The 23,722-nt window shown below is 41.6% G+C and overlaps 2 protein-coding genes across 2 annotated transcripts in view; one reads left to right on the top strand and one right to left on the bottom strand.

Annotated features, from left to right (window-relative positions):
• The window catches only part of PIK3C2A (phosphatidylinositol-4-phosphate 3-kinase catalytic subunit type 2 alpha), a 173,260-nt gene that overhangs the window by 110,007 nt on the left and 39,531 nt on the right, over window positions 1–23,722 (bottom strand). The gene's annotated exons all lie outside the window — the stretch shown is intronic.
• NUCB2 (nucleobindin 2) overlaps window positions 7,847–23,722 on the top strand; it is a 48,298-nt gene continuing 32,422 nt past the window's right edge. Inside the window, exons 1-3 of the mRNA XM_084629855.1 lie at window positions 7,847–8,037; window positions 21,398–21,565; window positions 22,971–23,078. Coding sequence (XP_084485981.1) covers window positions 21,413–21,565; window positions 22,971–23,078 — 261 coding nt within the window. The 5' untranslated portion in view covers window positions 7,847–8,037; window positions 21,398–21,412. The remainder of the gene's footprint in view (window positions 8,038–21,397; window positions 21,566–22,970; window positions 23,079–23,722) is intronic.

Below are 23,722 nucleotides of genomic sequence, written 5' to 3'. Positions count from 1 at the left end.
ATTTCACTGCTGCTGCTCTCTGCCATAGGCAGGGATGTGGGAGAGGCAAATTATTTTAGCAGCAGTTTGAACATTCTGGAGGGCATATGACTATTCTATGGCTAAACAGAGGACTGCTCCCACATGCAGATTTTTCTCCCCACTCTTACCCTGAGTAAAAATGATGCTAACTGTAATCAGTGCGGAAAATACTGTATTTGCCACTGCATTTATCATGGAGTCAATTATTGGGTTGGGAGAGAAGATGCAGTGGCAGGAACTCACTGTTTACACCTGTGGGGAACTTTATAATAGATGTAACAGCACTCTGATGAATATAAAGAGCACATTGATATATGTAAACCCTGTAAAAATTCTCCCCAGCTACTGTAAAACCCTGGAACACAAAACACCACTTCGTCAAGGAAAGTCCCTTCCCCCTGCTGTGTCTTGATACATCTACCATTCAGAAAAGTGCTTCTCAAATGTTGGATGAGGTAACTGCTTCAATAGCAACACTGCAGCATTTGTCAGTTTTCAAGCCATGAAGACTCCTGCAAGTTGTAGCCCAGTTCAGGGTGTTTAACCTTTCATACCTTTGCCTCCAGGGACTGTTGGTGTGCAATTTTGACAACAATTTCTCCCCTTAACAAGTCTGGTTTTACAATACTGAAAACGTATTGCATCCATTCATATTGATAAGTGTCAAACAATGATCTCTTTCTTTGTTTTTGTATTAGGCTGTCCTGTAGCTGGGACAGAGAGCTTAATTTATTCTTAATTACCTGCAGGTCTGCAGTATTTTTTTTTTTTTGAACACACAACAGTGCTAGCAACAAGACAAAACACAGAACACAAAACACAATTTCTATTGTGACAGTAGATTCATAGTATTGGGTTGCTCTTCAGCTCGCATCAGCTTTTCCGGAATTTCTGAAAGGCAAAAAGAACATGTTTCTACCCCTTTTGGGGTGGCAGATTATTGCTTAAAATATTTCTTTTACAAATAGCCTTGCTGATTGCAGGCAAAACAGAGGAATTACCCCCATATTTTCCTGTGTTTGTTCTATAGGCAGGCCAGGTTTCAATGGCTTCTATCTTTTAAGGGTTATGGGGAAATTATCCCACTGTTTAGTCATTAAATCCATGAGGTGGGGTACCTCAGTTCCCCGTCTTATACAGCAGACCAAGTTTATAATGTTTTTCCTGCTCTGTTAAGCTTTAAGTTTATTTACAGGTAATAGCTGAGAAGCATCATTACCATATGACCTAAAAGGATTTTTCCAAAAATCATACACACTATGATTGTTACATGGGTACGTATTATCATTAGAGTTATTAAAGTTATCTTGTTATCCCATGCCTTTTATTTAGACAATTTGTTTGCTGACCAGGTATGTCCTTTATCTGCAGCTCCTTTGTGCTGCTAAAAGAAAAGGAGTACTTGTGGCACCTTAGAGACTAACCAATTTATTTGAGCATAAGCTTTCGTGAGCTACAGCTCACTTCATCGGATGCATACTGTGGAAAGTTCTTTCCTTCCTTTAGCAGTTAGGTAATTTGCATATTCACAGCCGCTTCCTGCTTGCTTTTGGATTTAAAGCCATCAGCAGCTCAGAGATTTTATCTTAAAAGGAAAAGGAGTACTTGTGGCACCTTAGAGACTAACCAATTTATTTGCGCATAAGCTTTCGTGATGAAGTGAGCTGTAAGCTCACGAAAGCTGATGCTCAAATAAATTGGTTAGTCTCTAAGGTGCCACGAGTCCTCCTTTCCTTTTTGCGAATACAGACTAACATGGCTGCTACTCTGAAACCTATCTTAAAAGGGACACAATCAACTTTCACCAGAGTTTTGATTACTTTCAACTTTTAACTTCTGCTTCCAAAACACACAGCAATCTGAAAAAGAAAACCCAACCTATTGTGGCTCCCTTTGGAGTCCCCATTTTAATTAGGTAGCATGGTATGTTTGCATTTCTTTTGCCCCTTCGACAATATACCCTGCACATGTTCTGGGGCAAATGCACATTCCTTCCATAGTTTAACTTCTGTAACATTATCCATATCAATTTTTACATAAGGTGCAACTATTTCTTTTGTGCTTACAGAATTTTCATGTACCTTTATCAAAGTGACAGTCTGATTCATCAAAGCCATTTTAAGACTCAGTGTTTCTAACATTGTTTCTTTTTGTTTTGTGCACCTGACCCCTGCTGTTGCTTCAGAGGGGCACTGTCTTTTTTCATTTCTTATGGTTTTTTAACTACAGCTCTCATCTGCTATTTTGTTACAAAAACAAACAAACCAAACAAAAAGAATCTAGAATTTTTTCCTATTCTCCTGATTTTGACAGCCCTGCCGCAGCCACTACTTAAAAACATTTTAAATTTTGTAAAGCATTGAGTTACCTCTTAAGGATGAAATGCCAAATCCCAAAGCCAAACAACACTAATCACCTTTGTTTAGCAAAAAGGTCTGTCAGTTTTGCAACTTTGAATTAAAGAGTCAAATGGATTTTTAGTGGCATTATTTAAAACAAAAACAAAACCAATTGGTCCTTAGAACTTTACATATTTACACACACACAGATAGATACATACACATTTTCTTTCCCTTAACATCCCTTCCACACTGCTCTGTTTTTACATCTTACATTCCCTTTATACATTTGAGGCAGTTAAGCTCCAATAGAACCCCCTTATGTTCTTTTTGCAATTTTGACTAAATTGTCCAGTCAAATGATTTTAATCAGATAGTTTATTTTTGTCTGGCTTATTTACACACATTCCTTTGGAAAAGGGCCCATTTTTACTTCAGAATGGCTGCAAAGAAACCAAGAATGCTCTTTCTCTAACACTTTTCCTTTTTAACATTTTCACAAAGTTTAACTGCTTAATTCTCTCCAGCCTCTGCAGAGTTAACTTTTCACTCTCTTTTCTCTTCGTATTTATGCCTGGGGGTGCTGTACATAGGACCTTCTCCCCCTTCACCAGCTGTAATGGCTGCTACCTGTTTAGTGGCAAAGCCCAATTTTTGTCTCAGACTCTTAATTAGTGATGCACAACAACTATGATTTGCAGGTGCTCTGCCCTGCTTCAAGGTTAATTTCTTTACCGTACCTTCAAGCACATGATTCTCTCTTTCAATTTTCTCAGAGGCTTTAGCTTGGTCTGCCAGGAATCTTTCTCTCTCTCTGCATTCCTGGAGTGCTTCTTTCACTATTTCCAGCTGACTCTGGGTATTTGTAGCCAGCACCTTCCAATTGTCTGCTCCCTTTTCTGTTTGGTTTAGCTTTTCCTGTAAAGATGCCTTTTCCTCTTTACATGAAGACAAGCGGAGGTAAGAATCCTTACATGCCTCCCACAACAACCAAATTGCTGCTGCATCTCTTTTGGCAGCACTAGAAGGTTTGTATATGAGGATATACTGAGCAAATCAATCCTCTAGGTCTGAAATAGCGCAGACATCAGCTAGGGCTTGTTTAGTCCAAGGACTGTGCCCAAATTTTTGACGGATTTGTTTAAAAGGTGTACTTTTTTTAACAAAAGGTGAGGTTGTCCTTCTGATTCCATTCCTCCCTCTGGTACTGGCTTGCCCTGTTTTCTTTTAAACATCTTAACACAGGTATTTCAATCTCTTTGTCACTCCTGGTATTATTCAGCGAGTGACACAGCCTAGATTCTGAAATCATAGCTTATCAGATTTCCTCATCACATCTGGCATAGGTCAGCGAGTGACACAGCCTAGATTCTCTGATCCTGCTACTCCTTGTTCCAGCAAGCAGCGCTGCCTGGCCCTTTGGCCTTCTTGTTGCCCCTGATACTTCAGTGAATAATAGAACTTGGATTCTGTAATCGTAGCTTAGTAATATCAGCTCCGTATATTTTACCTCTGCCTCCTGGAGGCCAGAAGGCTGGTTAACCAAATGGAAATGCTGAACTCAATAGAGCTGGTGGTGTGCACACCAATATTTACAATAACTGAGGATTTTTACCAATATTCCCCCTTTCGCAATTCTCCACCAAAATGTTATACCAATAAAATAAAAACCAGCAGGATCTTATTAAAGGGGAAAAGGCAAAATGCCACATTTATTGTGAATACAAAAAGAATCATAGTAAGCAGTTAGTTATGGCTATAACATTCCATTCAACTTCATATTTATTCACACATTCATTCATACACACACACAGGTTCTGCAAGGCTGTTATCATAGTTACCAGCCTTAGAGTTGCTCATGCCAAGCCCCTGGCCAGGTGGCCTGGACGCGAGGAGGGAGCAGAGCCTTGCCAGATGCACATCTGACACTCCTGGAAGGTGGTTTGCAGAATCAGACCCCAAAGTTCTCAGTTTCTAGAGTCCATTTTTATAGGAATTTATTCCTGTGCCAGTCTATGGGAATTGCTTCATCATGCTGTTGCTGAATCAATCAGCAGATGGCACATTCCTGACGGCTCCGTGTTGTTCTTCGGTTCTCCCATCCTTGAGGCTGTTGGGTGGATTCCAGTCTGCCCTCCGGGGGGTCCTCTGGTTGTTTCCACTTGATGCCTTCTTTGGCCGATGGGCACTGGATTCTTAGGCTGGCACCTCCCTGATCATTCAGATCCACACCAAGCATCCACCCGCATACATCCTCTATCTCTATTTTAATTATAATTGTTAACAAAGCGAGATAAATACAACAAACGGGCGGGGGGGCTCTCTGAGCTGTTTCTATTGTTACAAAGTATTGCTTTCAGAACAGACTCTGTCTTAGGATGTACTAACACAATTAGCAGCTTGCAAGTTTCACACAGAGAGGGAGAGAAACAGTACCAAAAACTAAGAGACCTCTTAATTAGTTTCAGAGTAGCAGCCCTGTTAGTCTGTATTCACAAAAAGAAAAGGAGGACTTGTGGCACCTTAGAGACTAACAAATTTATTTGAGCATAAGCTTTCGTGAGCTACAACTCACTTCATCGGATGCATTCAGTGGAAAATACAGTGGGGAGACTTATATACACAGAGAATATGAAACAATGGGTGTTACCATACACACTGTAACAAGAGTGATCACTTAAGGTGAGCTATTACCAGTAGGAGAGCAGGGGGGCGGGGGGGGACTTTTTGTAGTGATAATCAAGGTGGGCCGCTGGTAATAGCTCACCTTAAGCAGATGATGAGGAAAGCTGCCAGTCATACTGCACTTTCTGCTGCCCCAAGGCAATGAGCTGCTGCTGTGTAGCAATGCAGGCCCACGTGTGCCAGCACCCAGGAGACGTACGGTGCATACTCCTGTAGTAGGACCATAACTTGGTTGAGTTGCCAAGTCCTCAAATCTTGATTTCAAGTTCAGAAAATCCACCATTTACTCTAATTTAAACCAGTCACTGGCCTGTGCCCCCATGGTGCACAGGAAGGTAAACCACCCCACCTCCTCAGATCTCTGAAAATCTAACCTGGTGAAAAAATCTTTTCTGACCCCCAGCTATGCAATCAGTTAGACCAGAATACCTGGGAAAGAATGTTCTGTAGTAACCCAGAGCCCTCCGCATCTTCACTTAGCCTTGTAAACTAGTCATTGTGGACTTGCTGTTTAGATTTTAGAATTACAGATGGTTCACAGTCTTTGTAGCACACACAATAGAAGTTTAATGAACTTTAATTCTTAGGGTGAATACTTGATCTAGTTTTGTTTCCCTCTGAACACTTTGTAGACTTGAGATAATTTTCTATCATAGTGTACCGTTAATAAAATACATTAGTGATTTTCCCATAACTGGCATATCACAGTCTTCCACTTGAAAGTTCTTACTTGTGTAAACAATAGTTTTAAGGTATAAATCCTGTTTTGGGACTAAAATTATACGCAGGGGAATATTTCAAATGAAAACATGGATGTTTTTAAGAATGTGATCACTTCAGTTTTTTTTTTAAATTTGTTAAGTATGTTTGTCTCAACCTTCAATAAGAGCTGTTTCTTTTTTATTCATCTTCCCATCTCAGTTAAAGTTACTGGACAAATAAATTCTAAGTTACACTGAAAATGTTTTCTCAAATTTGATAATAAAAGAAGGCAGGACCATTTTTAAAAATTGAAAAACACTGTGAACAAAATGTCATAGTCCAGTGATAACCAATATTTTCTTTGACAACAGTTCAGAGTTGTGTTAGACAACATTTTAAAAATAGCCTTATATTTATTGGTCAACTTCATTATACAAAATATATACTTCTAGTTCTCTTTCACATAGATAAACATGGAGCCTGAGATTTCCAAAACCACCTAGGAGATTTGAACACTCAATTCATATTAAAATGAATGGTAATTGGGTGTGGAAATCCTCTAGCCAGCTTTGAATCTCTCACCTGGATTGTATGCATCCTACTATAAACTTATTCTGTCTCAGATGTCTTTATTAATTAATACATACCTAGCTTTATTTATGTATGCAGTGTTGGTGTAGCCGTCTGTCCCAGGATATTAGAGAAAGAAGGTAGATGAGATAATATCTTTTATTGGACAAACTTCTGTTGGTGAGAGACAAGATTTCAACCTTACACAGAGCTCTTCTTGACTTCGGAAGCTTGTCTCTAAGGGTCTCCTACCCATGGATCAAAGTAAAGCAAATAATGCAATAAACCAGAGAAAAATACAATCTCTACATTGGGAGTCATTAAACATTTACAGCCAAGTACAAAACACTTTAGAAGAAAGATATGTTTTTCCACAGCTAGCCTTCTATATAAGTTAGATGAGTCACTTTTGGGGGAACCTCATGGACAAGGTCTTCATTTTACATTGGAATTAACAAAACTGCACATTTAGAACCTGCTCTTACAAGGTGCTGAGTGAGCATGCTCAGCTTCCTTGAGACCATCCCTGTGAATAATGATTGCTCTAAAGACTCAGGGCAGGTCTACCCTCAAACCATGGCAGAGGCAGCTGCAGTGCTTCAATGAAGACTCTACTACAGGACAGGAGAAGCCCTCCACTAGAGGCAATAGCTACATCAACAGAAGAAGCCCTCCGGTCAACATAGCGCTGTCTACACCAGGAGTTAGGTTGGCCTAACTGCATCGCTCAGGGCTGTGGCCTTTTCCACACCCCTGAGCGACGCAGTTACACCGATGCAAGTTTGCAGTGTAGACCTGGCCCGTGTCTCTGTAGAAGGGGGTCCATGCTTTGTGAATAAGCCAGGGATCATACAGGACAGAAAGCGCGACATAAACACCAAGTTGTTATTATCATTAGAAACCATTATCCCTCTTGCTGGGATCACCCTCCTCTCCCCCATCACAAATAAACCATGTCTGAGGAGGCAGCTGTTTCAGGGATGCCTTTGCTGGGTCAGTTCAGGCAAGAGGTTCTCACGCTGGATGAGCCGCTGGGACCAGCCGCAAGTTGCAACCCCCTCAACCCTACCCGCGGCTCCCAGCCTCTGCAGCCAGCCAGCCAGCCAGCCAGCCAGCCAGCCGCGCCCCGCCCCCGGGCTCCCAGTCCACGGGCCCAGCAGCCACCGCCTCACTCCCCGCCGGCTCCCAGCCGCTAGGACCAGCAACCCCCGGGTCCCAGGACAGGGGGAAGCACGTGCACGCCGGGGCCAGGCTCCGCCCACAGGGGCGGGGCGGGGCGCTCGGCCGCGGGGCGGGGCGGGGCGCGGCTCAGCCCGTGCGGGGAGACCTGCCCCGGCCCAGCCGAGAGGTGAACCAGCCCCGCCCCCTCTGCCGGCGCCGCCACGTACCTTCTCGCCTCAACCCTGCTTGAAACCTGCTTTCCCTGCCGCGCAGCCTAACCCGCGGCCCCGCGGCCGCCCAATCAGAACCCTACGCGATGACCAGAAGCGGGTCAGGCGCCGCCAATCGGCGCTGCCCCGCAGGCGGGTCCTATTGCTATAGGAACCGGAGCGGGGTCTGGCGGAGAGCTGCTGCTGCTGCGGGTGCCGGCGAAGCGGCGGCGGCGGCGGCGGATTCTGGTCGCGCTGTCAGGAGCGGCTGCGGAGCCCTGCCCGGCACGGCCCCTGCCCGAGAGGTCTCTGCGCTGGGTCCTGCCCCTGGCGCCCAGAGCGAGAGGAAGGTGAGAGCCCCGAGCCTGGGCGCGGGAAGGGAGCGGGTGGCGTACGGGGCTCTCCGCGCGGTCCTCCTGCCTCTCGGCGCCCGGGTCCCGGGGGAGCGGCCCCCGCGCGGGGTTTCCCCACGCTCGGGCTAGCAGCGTCTCCTGCCCAGCGCGATTGCTGGGGGAGCCGTCGGGCTTCCCAGAAGAGCCCCGAGATGGGGTGTGTCCAAATGATGTCTCGGGATGGGACCGCGAGACGCTCCATGGGGACTTGGGGGACCTGAATGCCAGGGCAGGAGAGGACAGGCTCGGGGGGGAATAGGGGCTGGCTGGGGCAAAAGAAAATGTAGGCTGAAGCTCAGCTAAACTTACCGAGGTCTGCCCCTTTGGGGCGCAGGCTTCCCTAGGAAGGCAGTGCCAGCCCCAGCCCTGGGGGAAAGTGCTACAGAGCTGGGACGGAGCAATCCTGCTTTGGCAGGTGCAGCGGACTAATGGGTCTCGGGTTGATTTCATTTATGGGATTCTCTGAAAAACTCCTTTTCTGCTTCTCCTACAAGTTGAGGATAAGGGCTAATAGTGCTTTTTAAAAAACACCACCACCACCAACAAAAAAACCCCTGTAGGCCTGATGTGCTACCAGATATCTGAAATAAAATATAGATGCTTATCTTGTTACCTGTCTCAACAATACGCGCTAACTACCTTGCATGGTCAAACTCCTGCTTTACAGTATAGATAAGCACAGTTGACTTTACCCTGTGAGCAGAAAATGTTTGTATTGAAAATGGTTACATATGTTATAATGGTAAGTATGTAACAAACTCACTTCTCCAAAATAGGCTGGAGAGATGAGAGAATTTTTAGTACATGTCAGAGAATGTAACTTTTCTGGGTAACAGGGAAATTTTAGATAACCAGCAGATATTCTTAGGGACCGATCCCTTAAGTTCTTATGCAAAATAGATAGTCGTTACTCATCTATGCAATCCCTACTGAAGAAGAAGTGGGTCTGAAGAAATGATACTTGAGCAACCCCTGGTTGTGTGTGTAAGCAGAGCTAGTTTTAACATAGTGGCAGGATGGTTGCTTACCCTGCAGCAGATGACTGTTGATTGAGGGTTTATTGTGCAATCACAGTGTGGGCTGTGGTTTTCCAGTTCTTCCAGTAAACCAAAAATCCCCAAAGCTGCTGCTCTTAAAAATGCTACGATTTTATAGTGTAATGGTCCAAACCACTGCAGCTTACAATAGTGCTACTGGTGTTGTGGGCAGATAAGGTAGAATGCTGTAGTGTAAGTCTAACCAAGTATGCAAAGGAAATATTACAGAAGAAAAAGTTTAATAGTGTCTGTGAAAATGTCAGTTTCTTTCCAAACTTTCACAAGAACACAACTGTTCCTTTCAGAACAGTTTGGGTTTGTGACACATTTCAGTGTGGGTGGATTGGGGTTCACACTGGCACTACCTGTGATTTAAATATTATTTGTGGGAAAGATAGCATCCAGTATTTTCAAGCTCAAAACATCATAGTAGCTAAGAAATTGTTCCAGTTTACCACTGAATGAGATGACATGAAGGTGGTTTACTTAAAAAAAATTAAATTAATAATCAAAATGGTCCTACAGTGGCCTTGATGCTGCAGCCATTCTGGCCCAGATCCCCGGCCCAGACAAGCAGGGGGAAGACTCTTACTCCCAAGGTTATATAGCAGTGGACGAACCATTCCTTAAGGTTTACTCAGGCCCAATTTCTGGAACAGTTCTTATGTCCATTACACAATACCCTACAAAGGGTGAGGAGAAAATCTACATGTTCCACTCAACCCCATCCGGTAGGTTACCACACAGGGAACTTGTACAGAGCAAGGTACCACGCATGCAGTGCACTTATTACGCAACAGAACTGCCCTAGTTCTACAGGACAGAATCTCTGCATTTAGAGTAAGGGCTATATTTTCCCATTTGTATGTGAAATGTCTTTGGAATCAAAAGTAATTCAGAATTGATTATTATGAAAATAAAGGATATAAACACCTAAACCTATGTTTAAACAATATAATAATCACAGAAACCAACAAAAGCAAGGAAACACAAAATTAAGGATTGCATTCTCCCCCTTTGGTCTGTACATAACTTTCACTAACATTGAGCATTATGCATGCAATTTGTGTCTAATTTATTTGCTTAATGGAGGGTTTGATTAAAAAGCAGTTTTAACATCCAGTACAAAAGCAATCAGTATAAATTTGTTAGTTGTGGCTTGATGTTGTTATGTGGATTGTTAAGTAATCTTTACCTTGGCACACGAAATTATGTACAAAAACAAAATCTGGGCTCTTAGCTCATTTTTACATTCAGAAACACTACAATCAACTTTGTTGAAGTCTCCCCTTAAAGAAATCTTATTTAAAATGACTAATATAAAATAAGAAAGGAGTTTATAATAAACCATTTAGGTTTTTTAGACATTCTAGACCTCAGATACATCTGTACAATGCCAGTGCAATCATTGTAGTTATACAGGTAAAAGGGAAACATTTGGCTCACTATCACAAACTTATTTTACATATCGCAGATGTGAAAATATTGACCCTTATTTCTAGCGATATGCTGACTAAACAAATGCTTTAAGAAAGAAAGATAATGTAGTTCATTGCTAACTTAAAAGCCCTTCTATCAGGGTTGCCATAAATTGAACTTATGTACATCAAAGGTGTTTGCCTAGTGATGTCTTGTACTTCTATCTTTTTATTTATTTGCTCAGTAGCCAAAATAAATATCACAGAAGCTCTTGTAATATACATATATAATATACATACTACACAATCTACATCTCTATATGTACTATTGGGGAACATTCTGGCTCTGGAACGGCTTGCGTATAGCTAAAGTCACTGTAGAGCATTTAGTGCCATATCCTGCTCCTATTGAAGTTGATGACAAAACTCACATTAACTTGAGAGGGACCTGAATTTGGCTCTTACAATGTATGATTTAAAGGTCACTTGAAGAATTAAACAATTTTTGTCACATTAGAACAGTGTCAACTGTAATCAAGTCCAGATGTTTTTTTACATAATAAATAGCAGTTTAGTAAACAGGCGTATGTATTTTATGACTATATGTATAGTGCTGTCAACGTATGTTGTGCTTTACAAACAGAACAAGGCATGTTCTTTCTGCTGATTATCTGAGAAGAGTTAGCCACCCTGGAGAACCAGTTGAAAGGATGAATCCGCTTTGGACAGCAGCCATGGCGAGGGGAAGGAAGGACGAATAAGAAGATGCAGTGAAAAACTGTGGGAGATGGCAAAGCAAAAAACATAAAAAGCGAGAAAAAGGAAACATATGGGGGAAAATTATAGTGCTACCTTTGAACTTATTATTTATTAAGAATAGTTTTAATATTAAAAATTACTTTACAAAGTGCTCCATGAAGGTAGATAATAGAGGGTTGCTGCTCCAGAGAACTTATAATTTAAATGGAACATGAGCACACCGTGGTGTTGCCACGTCACTTGTAACTTTTAGACCAGTGGTTAGAGTGCTCCCTTGGGATGTGGGAGACACTGGCTTCAATTCCCCCATCTGCCTGATGGGAATAAAGAGTTGAACGTAGGTCTCCTACCTCTCAGGACAGTGCCCTAACCACTGGGCTCTGGGATATTTTGGGTCCCTCTGATGCTGTTGCACTTTGGGTAAGTAAATAGTCACTGGAGCAGGGGGAATGGATCCTGTGTCTCTCCCAGTAAGTGTCCCTAGTCCTCAGGCTATGGTCATTCTCACTTTCTCCAGCCCAATGAGCATGTAAGCATTTATCCAAAATGAATCGGCTTCAACAGGAGAGATTAAAGCTAAACTTGCATCAGAATATCCTAGAGGTTAGGGCACTCTCCTGAGAGCTGGAAGACCCATGTTCAAATGCTTTCTTCCCACCAGGTAGAAGGAGGAATTGAACCTTGGTCTCTCATATCCCAGATGCGTGTGCTAACCCCTGGGCTAAAAGTTAAAAAGGAGGAATCACTGGTGCCGTCGTCTCCTCTTCTGACCCAGTTTGTTTGGGCCCTGATTTAGTAGGCATGCTCAGAGCACACCTACCAGTTTGGGCCCCAGAGGCAGGACAGGTGGGGAGAATGCCTATCTTCACCTAGTTTGAGGATCTCACTGGGGCTTAGTTGTGAGATATGTTGCCCCTATGCCCAATGGCAGAAATTAATATGCTTAGGGGACTTTTATGGTGAAAACATAGGTGCCACGGGATTTTAGGCAGCTACAGGTCTAGTGAGCAGCTGAGCAGGGGTTTTGAGAATCTCAGAAGTTCTTAAATGTGGGTTGAAGTACCTTAAGTGAGGAGTTGGGTGCCAAAGTGACTTGCCCAAGGCTACAGAAGGGGTCTTTTTAATAACTGAGATTAATACTTAGGAGTTCTTAGCTTACCCGTCCTGAATTTAAAAGACCCTTAGGTAGATCTACTGCCTATCTGTCAAATCTCTCTTGGTTTTTATATGCATTATTTCATCAGATAATGCTCATCTCCAAAGTACAGTAATAAAGTAGGAAATCATAGCATGATTCTGGATATAACCAAGATGGCTGGCATCACTAATCGTGTGCTTCATTACTTCCACATCAGATGAAGCAGTTAAGGGTCAGATTTTTCTAGTGTAGAAACCACTTTGTGTCCCATATTAAGCCTGCATCTATGTGCACATTTACTAGGATTGCAAAGACAATTTGGCAAATGTGCCCATACAAACTGCCGGTTAGGATGCTTTGCTATTCCGTTGCATGCCTGGCTATTCAGCTGTCAAGTTTACACATGTTGCCATCATTGTGTACACAGATATTGTTATACAAATATTAGTGAGCCTCAGTTTTTGAAAAATTGGCTTTGAGCATTAATACTGTCCATCTCCTTGGAGAAGTATTTATATATTTCCATAACAATCAGTGACTAAAGACTGGAATGTAATTGATTTTCTGTCCACACTGTTCATGAAGTTGACAGGCTTGTACATGTTCCTTTTAAACCACAGACAATTATATGATTTCTGCTTAAGTGAAGAATGAGGATCAAAACTAACCGCTTTTAACTCTGTGTAACATACTTGGGGCACGTTTTCATAAGCAATGTGAAAACGCTGTAGCTCGTTAATGTGGCTGTGTCGTCACGGCACCAGCGCTGAGAGAGAGCGCTGTAAGGCCCCCCCACAGTGCTGGTGCACTGCTGCTTTACAGCGCTGAAACTTGCAGAACTCGGGGGTGTCTTTTCACACCCCCGAGAAAGAAAATTGCAGCACTGTAAAGTGGCAGTGTAGACAAGGCCTTAGCTTCCAACAGGTATATGCAAATCCGCTGGATGAAATGAGACTTGACCAAAAGTTGGTGATTATGTCTTATGTCCCCTTCTGGTAACAGGTCTAGATACAAAGATGATATAAGTCTGAACAGTGAACAGCAAAAATGAAAATAGGCTGGAAAAAAATGAAAATAGACAAGCTCAGATTTGTGTACTAAACAAAAATGTGCTGTAGGATATCACTGAGTGTAATAGAGTTCCTTAAAGGTAATTAAAGATTTATTTCTAAGCTTGTCCCCTACAACTTGGTGAGTGGAGGATTTCAAACTCATTTCTGATTGTCACACAATTTTCTTTTTCCATTGATCTCTCTCAGCTGATGGAGATCTGTATATTTGGGACAAAAGGTCCACAACATCTAGGTTATGTTGGTGTAATTATATCCATTTTGTTCATTTTATTGCCTACATATTTAACTTTTTTTTTAAAAGATGCACTGTATACTATCTACACCATGACATTTTCTCAAGACATTAACATTTTCTCGAGGTCCTTTCTAGTCCTATGATTCTATGAAGTGTAGCTCTCTCCTTTTGCCTAATACCTTTACTCAGTGTCAAAGGTTTCCATCAGCCTGTTTTACCTCTTTTGTTTAGTGTGGCACAGTAGAGTTGTTTCAGTGACTCACAGTAGAGACTGTCCAACTCTAAAGACTGACTCATAATTTAGTCACCTATTCTTGCATGCACAATTTGATAAATGTAATCTCATGCCAAGATGCATCTGAATCTAGTGACTGTTTTGATCAAGTTAAGAATATTTGCTATTTTAGTAATTACATTTGACTAATATTTTAAATGTTCAACAGTTGGTGTAAGCAGTTGGATTCCTTCAAACTACTGGAAACCTGTGACCCAGAAACCGCTTGCTGCCAATAGCAGAGGGCCCCAGGTTTGCATAGAGTTTTACAGGGATCCCCTGTGTCGGATATATGAGTAAGGGTGGTATTTGAGGTCTCTTCTGAGAACCAGTAGCCCACTGGTCATCATAATCATTGTAAAATGAATGAATGGATAATATTTTAGGAGTTTGTGTCTGTACTGAAAATTATGTTCTTAAGGGAGGTAACCTGGAGATGACATGTCTCAGGTTCCTTTCAAGCATGAGGTAACAGGTAACTTCTCTCTATCTGGTCATGTATGTATTGGGCATTGTATGTCACACTGAATGCCTGTTTGCCTACTGAGCCAAATGCTAATCAAGAGACTGTGAAACTGTCGAGAGAGAAAATTTACAGGAGAAATAAACAGAAGGAGGGAGATCCTGTTTATGAGTAAAGACAGTAGATTGCTGAGGAATATCTGGGGGTACAGAGGTACATCCTGGATCCTTCACTGAGAAGGCAAGCTAACAGTGTGTTTGTCTTGTGAAAGGAGGGTCACAGCCAAGCCTGGTTATAAAATGCTGGAAGGACTTCGGGTGAATATTGCTCTATAAGACAGGAAAGTATCTAGTTACGGGAATCTGGGTTCTAGAATGCTTGTTATGATGTTTATTTTCTGTGTGAGCATGTTTCCAATACTGGCTATCTTTTGCATCTCTATACCTTGCTAAACAAAACTTTCACTCATTTTCACTGTAACAGTCCGTGTGTTCTGTGTTAAGCAAAGAAGTTATCTTAGGTGTAACTGTAACCTGGGGGCACTGCTCTTTGGAAGCAGTGAATCTGTGAATACTGTGAGAGTCCAGTGGAACGGGGACTAGACCCTCACAGAGAGATGCTTGGAGGGCTTAAAGTTGGAGTGTGCCTATCGCTAACCTGTAGAAGAGAGTGAGCAGGGCCTTTACAGGCCTAGAGGCGAGTGCTCGTGTTGTCTTTGGTTGGTGGAGTCAGGGCACTGACCCCTGGCAGGCACAAAGAAGGCTTACTATTGCTAAGTTCAAGTGGTAGCGAGGTGACTCAGCACCTGGGTGCCCCCAGGAAGCATTACAAAACTGTTAAAACTCAAGTTCTGCAAAGTCAGTGGCAAGAGATATGTAAAATTTCTTGTCCATCCATTTCAGCTTCTCCGTAATTTTAACTCTTCCCCATACCTGCAGGTTTTTCTGCTTTGGCTAACCTATCCTACATACTATCCATTGTTGTATGCAGTGTAGCTGTAGCCGTGTTGGTCCCAGGATATATTAGAGACAAGGTGGATGAGGTAATATCTTTTATTGGACCAACTTCTCTCTCACCAACAGAAGTTGGTCCAATAAAAGATATTATCTCGCCCACCTTGTCTCTCTAATATCATACTATCGTTGGAATGCTGCACTGCAGCATATCTCTCTAAAAAGCAAAAAGATCTGATCCAGTAATCTGCACCTTCTTTTGATAGCCTGGTTTTCAAAGCACTGCATCATGTCAGGTAGACGGGATAGATAAAGGGTGGATCAGGTCACGTTCCAATATCTTAATACTTAATCAGAGGGTTGAATTTTCAAGAACATCTAATTTGCTTAAGAAATCAAGTCCCATTGAAAGTTAATGGGACTTGTGCTCCTGAGTTATTTAGTTTCTTTTGAACATCCCACTGAGACTAAATATCATAGTCTAAAAAGAACTATGAAATATTTAAGGTTCTTAGAAGCTGAAAATACTCCTTAATTCGGGGGAATATATTTTTATGAATGCTTTTTACATGCACAACTTGTACCAACAATATCTGCATCCACAAAATGAACTGCAGATATAAATTTAATTATTGATGTGACTAACTACCTGATTTGCACTCACAGTCAGGTGCAAATACTCAGAACTGCAACTAAAATTCAGTTGTAGGTTGAAAACTTCATGTGCAAATCTTGTGGGCAGAATTTGCACCTGCAAAAGAGGCTGCGCTTTTGAAAATATGAACCCAAATGTTTACTCTTACATCCTCTCTCCTACACCATGATATCTTAACAGCAAGCAATTCTAAGATACACCAATAGCCAACATTATTGCTCTCCAAAGTATTAGCAAATATTGCCAGTAGAACAAGCAAATAGGACTCCTATTCCCAGATGTCACTATAAGTTGGAACAGTTCTTTGAAACCTCATTTATTTGTTTTAGTGCAATGCAAATTGGGATAGTAATAGTACCAAACTCATCCATAAAATACATGTAATAAGCTTCATGTGTATATTTATCTATCATTTTACATCTTCAAAGCACTGTACACACCTTTGGGATAGCAGGGCCAGATGAACACAGGGGCTTTAGGGGCTGCAGCCCTGGGCTAAGAGGGGCCCCGGCACAGCAGGGCTCAGGCAGACTGCCTGCATGCCGTGGCCCCACACAGTTCCCGGAAGCGGCCGGCTGCTGGCACGTCTCTGCGTCCCCTGGCGGGAGGCGGCTCTGTGCACTGCCCCCATTCCCAGCACCGTCCCCAGAGCTACCATTGGCCAGGAACTGGCCAATGGGAGCTGCAGGGGCAGCACTTGCGGGGGCGAGCAGTGCACAGAGACACACTGTCCCCCTCACCCCAGGGGCGCGCAGAGATGTGCCAGCAGCCGGCTGCTTCTGGGAGTGGCGTGGGGCCATGGCATGCAGGCAGGCAGCTTGCCTGAGCCCTGCCACACTGCTGGCCAGGAGCCACCTGTGGTAAGCGCCTCCCGGCCTGAGCCTGCACCTTGCACCCCTTCCTGCACCTCAACCCCTTGCCCCAGCCTCAAGCCCCCTCCTGCACCCAAACTCCCTCTCAGAAAAACTAATATAACAGCTTTTCTAAGGTAAGAAGTAGGTTATTTTGAATTAACTTAATCATATTCTACATGTGTTAAAACTGAAATGTAACCACAGAACAGCTTTATGTTAATTTAAAGACAAGTTTAGTATAGCGTTAATAACCTCGATGCCATTATTGTGATCAGTTTGTTTTAAATTGGGAAAAAGACTTGGGCCCCACAAAATCTAATTGGCCCAGGCCCACAGGAGAGTTAATCTGGCCCTGTGGGATAGATATTAAAATATTCCCATTCCACAAACTATGGGCCAGGTTCTGATCTCAGGTACAACCGTGGAAAGGTAGAGTAATTCCACTAGCTACAGCAGTGTAAATTCAATGTAGCTGAGAGTAGAATCTGGCCCTGAAAAGTTAAGACTAAAATTTACAATTGTCTTTTGATTTTTCATTGCCCAATTTGGGACACTCAGGGCTTAATTTTCAAAGCTGTCAAGCATCTACACCTCCTGTTAATTTCAAGTTGAAGCTTAGCAGCTATGAAAATTAGGCCAAAACTCTCACGCACATGTACATACAATCAGAGACCACTGTTGAAAGTGCTGGCCTTAGTGACATGCCCAAGGCTAAATTGAGACAGTGGCAGAGCAACTTTTAAAAAAAAATAACTACACACTTATAGAGAGCGATTTACGGCAATATTAAGTTAGTATTCTTAACATTTATGAAAACGTATGCATTTATGAAAACATCTCAGACCAAACAAAACAATTACCTGTATCTTTAAAGGCTCAAATTATTGTAAGCTTTATCATAGAAAACAAGAGTGCAGTTTCTTTAAATGAACAATTAAAATATTTGCTCTTTTAATCTCCTTAAGAAACACTTTTGAAAAGATACATTAGAGTTTGCTTACTATGTCCTCAGGCTCTGGTCATTATCTTATGTTCATGTCTATTCCTAGGATTTCCTGCTTCCTTTTTCCCTTTCATTTGTCCAGTTCACCAGGCTGCCCTCAAAGCAGCACATTTGGGGAAAATTTTCAGGGACGTGGTTTCTACAATTTGACTGTGGATCTCTCAGTTAGTAGAGGTGGTTGGCCAGCACTGTGACCCTGCTCCTCTGATTTTCAGAGTCAATTCCTGAGATTCTGCTCTTCTCCAGGATTGTCTTTAAAAATACTGAGGTGACAACTCAGTTTAATAAGTGTCTGTCCTAACTTAAGTTTAGTTGCCTTTTTCCTCTAGGCGTGAGGGTGGAGGGAGGAAAGCTTTCTGATGGCTGTGCATCAACCAACTTTAGAATTAACCCTTTTTCTCACCACCCTCCAAACCTCCACATCTACACTGTTAATACACCTCCTATAGCAAACTTATTACAACACAATTCTCCTCTCACCTAAAATAAGCCTGGTGAACAATTTGTAGCATAGACTGGGCCATCTAAGGTTGCAGCAGTTAGATTATATGGTCATTGGAAGCAGGTTTGTAATTAGGTTCCCTGAGGTTGTGTTTATAATGAAACATTTAGGGGCCTGCCCACATTATGAGTAAAATAGTGTTTCTGTAACCAGTTTGTGACTATCTGAACTGGTTGCCACAAATATGGTTGAGCTATTTCCACTGACAATAGCTTTTTATTTACAACGCAATAATTTGTTAACTGAGCTTGTGCATTCAACTACTATGCTGCCTAACCATGTTTGTATCTGGGGGTACGTATCCCCTAGCGCCTCAGCAGGGACTAGGGATAGAACTGGAGAACATGCAAAAAGAGTAGCATTAGCAGCACATAGGGCAATGAACTCTGGGAGGAAGTAGTATCAGATAATGAGGCACAATAACGGAGTCTTGCTCACATAGGACAACAGTATTACACAGTGGTTACAGGGAGACTGTCACTGGCCAGCTTAGGGGGTTGCTGGCACAAGTGACACATGATTAGCTGTCACTGTTACTAATCAAATATTAGTCACGTTGTATGTAAACACAAGGACTGCCACTAACAAGTTACAACTACAGTTAAAAGCTGTACTGTAGCTAGGGACATAGGGTTGCTTTCCTGCTACTTCTTTTCCTTTACCCAGTTGGCCTATTCTGCCCTGGTGGTCTAGTGCACATGAGTATTGGGAGAGGAGCTGACTGCAAGTGTATCAGTCTTGGTTGTTTGTGTTTCTGATATCCTGCTTGCTAAGTGCCTCCTCATTAATTTTTCCCTTAAAACTGTTAATGGACTTTGTGCAGCTGTGTACTACTTATTCGCACGTCACTCACAAAATTCCCCCTATGTCAAAAGCCAAGGATGTGTGGGTTTTTTTTTTTTTTTTTTTTGAAAAGTCGTGACTCAAAAGTATGGACAAATACTCATCCTTGCCTACTCTACCATCAAATTTAAGAGGGTGCAAACCATTATCTGTCTTGATAGTTGTTAATAAGATCCTCAAAATGAATCTGTATTGTATTGAAATTGTAAAGCTCAACAAAGTGTTTTTTTAAAAAAAGTCCGATAATCTTAATTACTGCACATTTTTGTACAATCAAGACACTTCAGACTTCTAAAAATACTTAGAACAGTGAACAGCCTCACACATCAACTGTATAGAGCCATTGCAGGCCACAGAGAAGTCACCAACGCTATGCTGAGGCTAGAAATTAATTTACTGATTCCAGCAAATCAGTTCAGATTTTTTTTTTAATAGGAATGATCCAGCGAAAGTTAATCTGATCTACTTTGTCCACAGCTGCTGACACTGAAAAGAACACATTCAGTGCATGATTGGTGGCAGCAACAGCAGCTCTTGCCAATAGGGTGACCAGATGTCCCAATTTTATAGGGACAGTCCTGATTTTTGGGTCTTTTTCTTATATTGGCTCCTATTACCCCCCACCCCCGGCCCGATTTTTTACATTTGCTGTCTGGTCACCCTACTTGCCAGATACCAAGGACTAATATACTCTACTCCAACCAGGCATTTTTTTCTGATTGCTTTAAATAAGAAAAAAATAATCTCAGTGAATCCTTGGGATCCTTTTAGTCTGTGACATGCTCAACAAAAGGTGTATACAACATACAATATTAGCTTTCTCGCTTTATTTCCTCCTTAACAAAAGACTTATGATTGCCTGTATTAACATCTGTCTATATCTATTGTTCTGCATATGTTAGAATGCTATTCTTTGTTTCTGTTATCACAGATAAAACAGGAAAAGTGTATTAAGCTGGGGCAGGGGGAAAATAAACAGTAGCAATTTTATCTCCATTTAGCTTCTCAGCAAAGGACCGGCTAAGATCAGACAAAAACGGTGCCGTACTTCCCTACTGGGGACTTCATTATACATCCAAGAAAACTGGCACTGCATGCTCTATTCATCTCAAAGATTTGCTGTCGTTGAATCTAAATACTTTGTGATAGAATTATCTGCATGGCTAGTTTAAGAACTTGTACAAAGATTGCCCTTGTAGCGAGCACACTTCTTTTGGTTGGTTCATGGTACATTTGTTATTACATCTCTTTCTTTGACATATCTACACATGGACGGTACCCTATTGAAAACTTTTAGCTGTTTTCTGAAAATTATCTACATCACTGACCTAGCAAAGGAACGTGCAAATATTGCATCATATGTTCCTGATCCATCCCCTGAAATGAGTAGAAGTGCTAAAACTACTTCTGTAGACGGTAAAGCTATTGTGGACATTAACAATATAACAGCCCAAATGTTTAAAGGCTTCTCTATCACCAGATGCTGAAACAATTTGATGACTTCTTTTCATCTTCTCCTAAAGATATGAGGTTCAGGGGAGAATCTTGGTTCCAAAATAGGCAAGTCCTATACAATTCCTGAGGTCTGATCCTGTTCCCATTATAATCATTGGGAATCTTGCCATTGATTTCAGTGAAAGTAGTATCTGGACCTTATTTTGTATAGTATCCTTCACACTAACTAACTGACAATTGTACAGGACTTCGAACATCTAAATTAGTGTATAAATCCTAAACTTTATTGCCACTCAAACCATTCTACAGAATTACTGAAAATACCACAGCAGATTTAAGAGTCTTCATATAAACATACAGAGCCAATATAATAATCCTTGTAATGCCTCATCTTTTACCTGTCTGTGGGTAGGGTACTTGCTACATTGCATATGCTAGCAGTGTAATATCACTGTCACTTTGACAGCCTAATGATGGTCTAATTATGAATCTGTTAAGATTTTAAAATAATCCTTGAGTAGTATTTCTGTTTAACCCTGTTTGGCTCTAATGTCCCTTGATGGCTTTATAACGTATAATCCGTAGGATTATTGCTGGTGCTAATATGAATGTGTTTATACTGTCTAATAACCTAGTTTATTTCTGTTAAAACACAGCTCTAGTGAGTGACGATGTTTCAGATGAGGTGGAGAACCATCCTACCACAACAGTGTGTTCTGCTGGTGACGTGTCTCCTAATCAATTTGGAAGCAGTGCCTATAGACATAGACAAGACAAAAGTTCAAGGAGAACCCCATGTAGAAGGAGCAAAAATAGAAACCCCAGTAAGTAAATGAAAGGTATTTTATTAACTACTTTATACTAGAAGGCAGTATTTTTTTCTCTCAATAACAAGCTCATTGATTTTTTTTTTTCATCTTGAGATTTGTCCATGACAAGTCCTCCTAGGTGCTGTAATAAATAATTAACTTTGTTGGTGCTGTACTCCAAGGGGAAACTAGTAGTGCCTTTCTAGGTGGGGTGGTCATATTCAGTGTTCAATACCTGCTCCTTGTCTCTTGCTCCCTGATGTGGTAGGACTGGGGAGGTAACAGAGGCAATGCACAAAGCTCCTGATGGGAGAAAATGCCTATTGTATACCTCCTCTCAACTGATTGAGTGGCGTTAATAGGTTAAAAGGAAGGTTCATCCAGTCATCGTTGGCAGGAAGAATGCTGGTCCCAACTTGGGCCTCAACAGAGAATGGAAAAGGGTTAAATTGGGGAAATACAGAAGGATTTTTGCAAGCAATTTTCCTAGTAACAAAATGCAGTGAGTTTGTGAATGCAGTGGGTAACCATGTCAAATAATGACAGCTGAGATAATGTGTTTGCCAAAGTGGAAAATGGAGTTGCCATGAAACAAAGTGCATGTAAAAGCTTTTAGTTATTAAACAATAATATTGCTGTTTTGCAAGTGAAGTCCTGCTACCAAACATGAAATCTTGGAGAGGGGTAGTTCTGTACCCCCACAGTTCAATTCTAGCTGGCTAGGCTCCTCTGGATTGTTCCCTTTGCCCCAAACTCACAGGGGAAAACACAATGGACATTAATATAGCCTGATGCCATACGGACTTTTGCTGGTTTGATGTGAAGCTTCACTATGGTCCTGTACTTCCTGTAAATTCCCCCAAGATTTGCATAATTCTTGGAGGTGTATATCGGGTTATGGGGGCCAAACTTGTGGCTGCTGCTTCTATCAGGATGGGATTGAAGTGGCACATTATGCTCCCTAAAAAAAGAATTCCTAGTAAACTCAGCAAGTGGAAACTCAAGGAGATAATCTTCTGTAGGGGAAAATGGTGGGTTTATGCCATTCTGAATTGTTGTGGTCTATTGGTCTACCAAGTAAATTAAAGGTTTTTTTGTTTTGTATTTTAAACTGTATCTACATGATAGGCCCCAAATGTGCATGTGATGTACGTTCTTAAATATCTCTCTGCCTTTACTTCTTTGTCAACTTCTAGAACAAAAAGGAAACAGAGAAAACTAGCTTGTGTGTGATAATTGTGCAAACCAACCAAAGCAAAGAAGTTCATATCTTATTGCTGATATACTGAGTCAGTGCATTATGCTCAATACTACTGATATTTGGGATTGTGAGTGATTTAGATGAAATCTTTGCATTTATATGAAAATGAAACATTTGGGGACATTTTTTTTTTCTAATCTCAAACTTCTTTTCCTAAAGGATACTGGGCTTTATTATGATGAATATCTCAAGCAAGTGATAGATGTCCTAGAAACAGATAAACATTTCAGAGAGAAACTTCAGACTGCTGATATAGAGGAAATAAAGGTATGTGCAAAGATCAATAGAATTTAATCAAGACGAGTTTAGACAGCTACAAATAAATGATAATTTGAGGTGTTAGCATATTCATATTTTTCCATTCCTCTTACTTTTTATTTAGTATTGCTTTCACATTACTTTACACAATTTAAATTAGACTCTTTAAAGGGATCTTTATCTCTGCAGCTACGGGACAGATACTGTTTTTTAAAGAAACTGTACCAGATCAGTCTCCCAAGAGGTTTTAATTTGCTACCTAACTACTAATAAAACAACTAGATGCAGATATCTTGCTTTTGGGAAACATTTATTAGCATTCTCCTGCAAAATGGAAAGCAAGGCCTCTTTGAAATTCAGAACGAACAGCATATCGTTCATTAACGTCAAAATGGCTCTTAGCACAGCTCTCACTTTATTGCCTGCCAAGTGATTCAGAGCACTGCTGAGCCAACGGCAGAGAGGCTTCTCTGCTTCCATCTGGGAGGGCAATGTGCCACATGTGAATTTAATGACATGGAAAAGGGTGGGGGAAGTAGACAAACACAAAAGCCTGATCCTGAAGCAACTGAGAGTGGAGGACAACACACTGTCTTCAAGTTTTGAGCTTAAGGTGGTAGAGTTTGGGAAGAATAAAAAAGACTGAGCTGTGG

The sequence above is a fragment of the Lepidochelys olivacea genome, assembly GCF_965140295.1.
Source record: "Lepidochelys olivacea isolate rLepOli2 genome assembly, chromosome: 6".
Taxonomy (NCBI): Eukaryota; Metazoa; Chordata; order Testudines; family Cheloniidae; genus Lepidochelys; species Lepidochelys olivacea.
The sequence above is the reverse complement of the archived record's forward strand: the minus strand, read 5'-3'. Positions and strand labels throughout refer to the sequence as shown.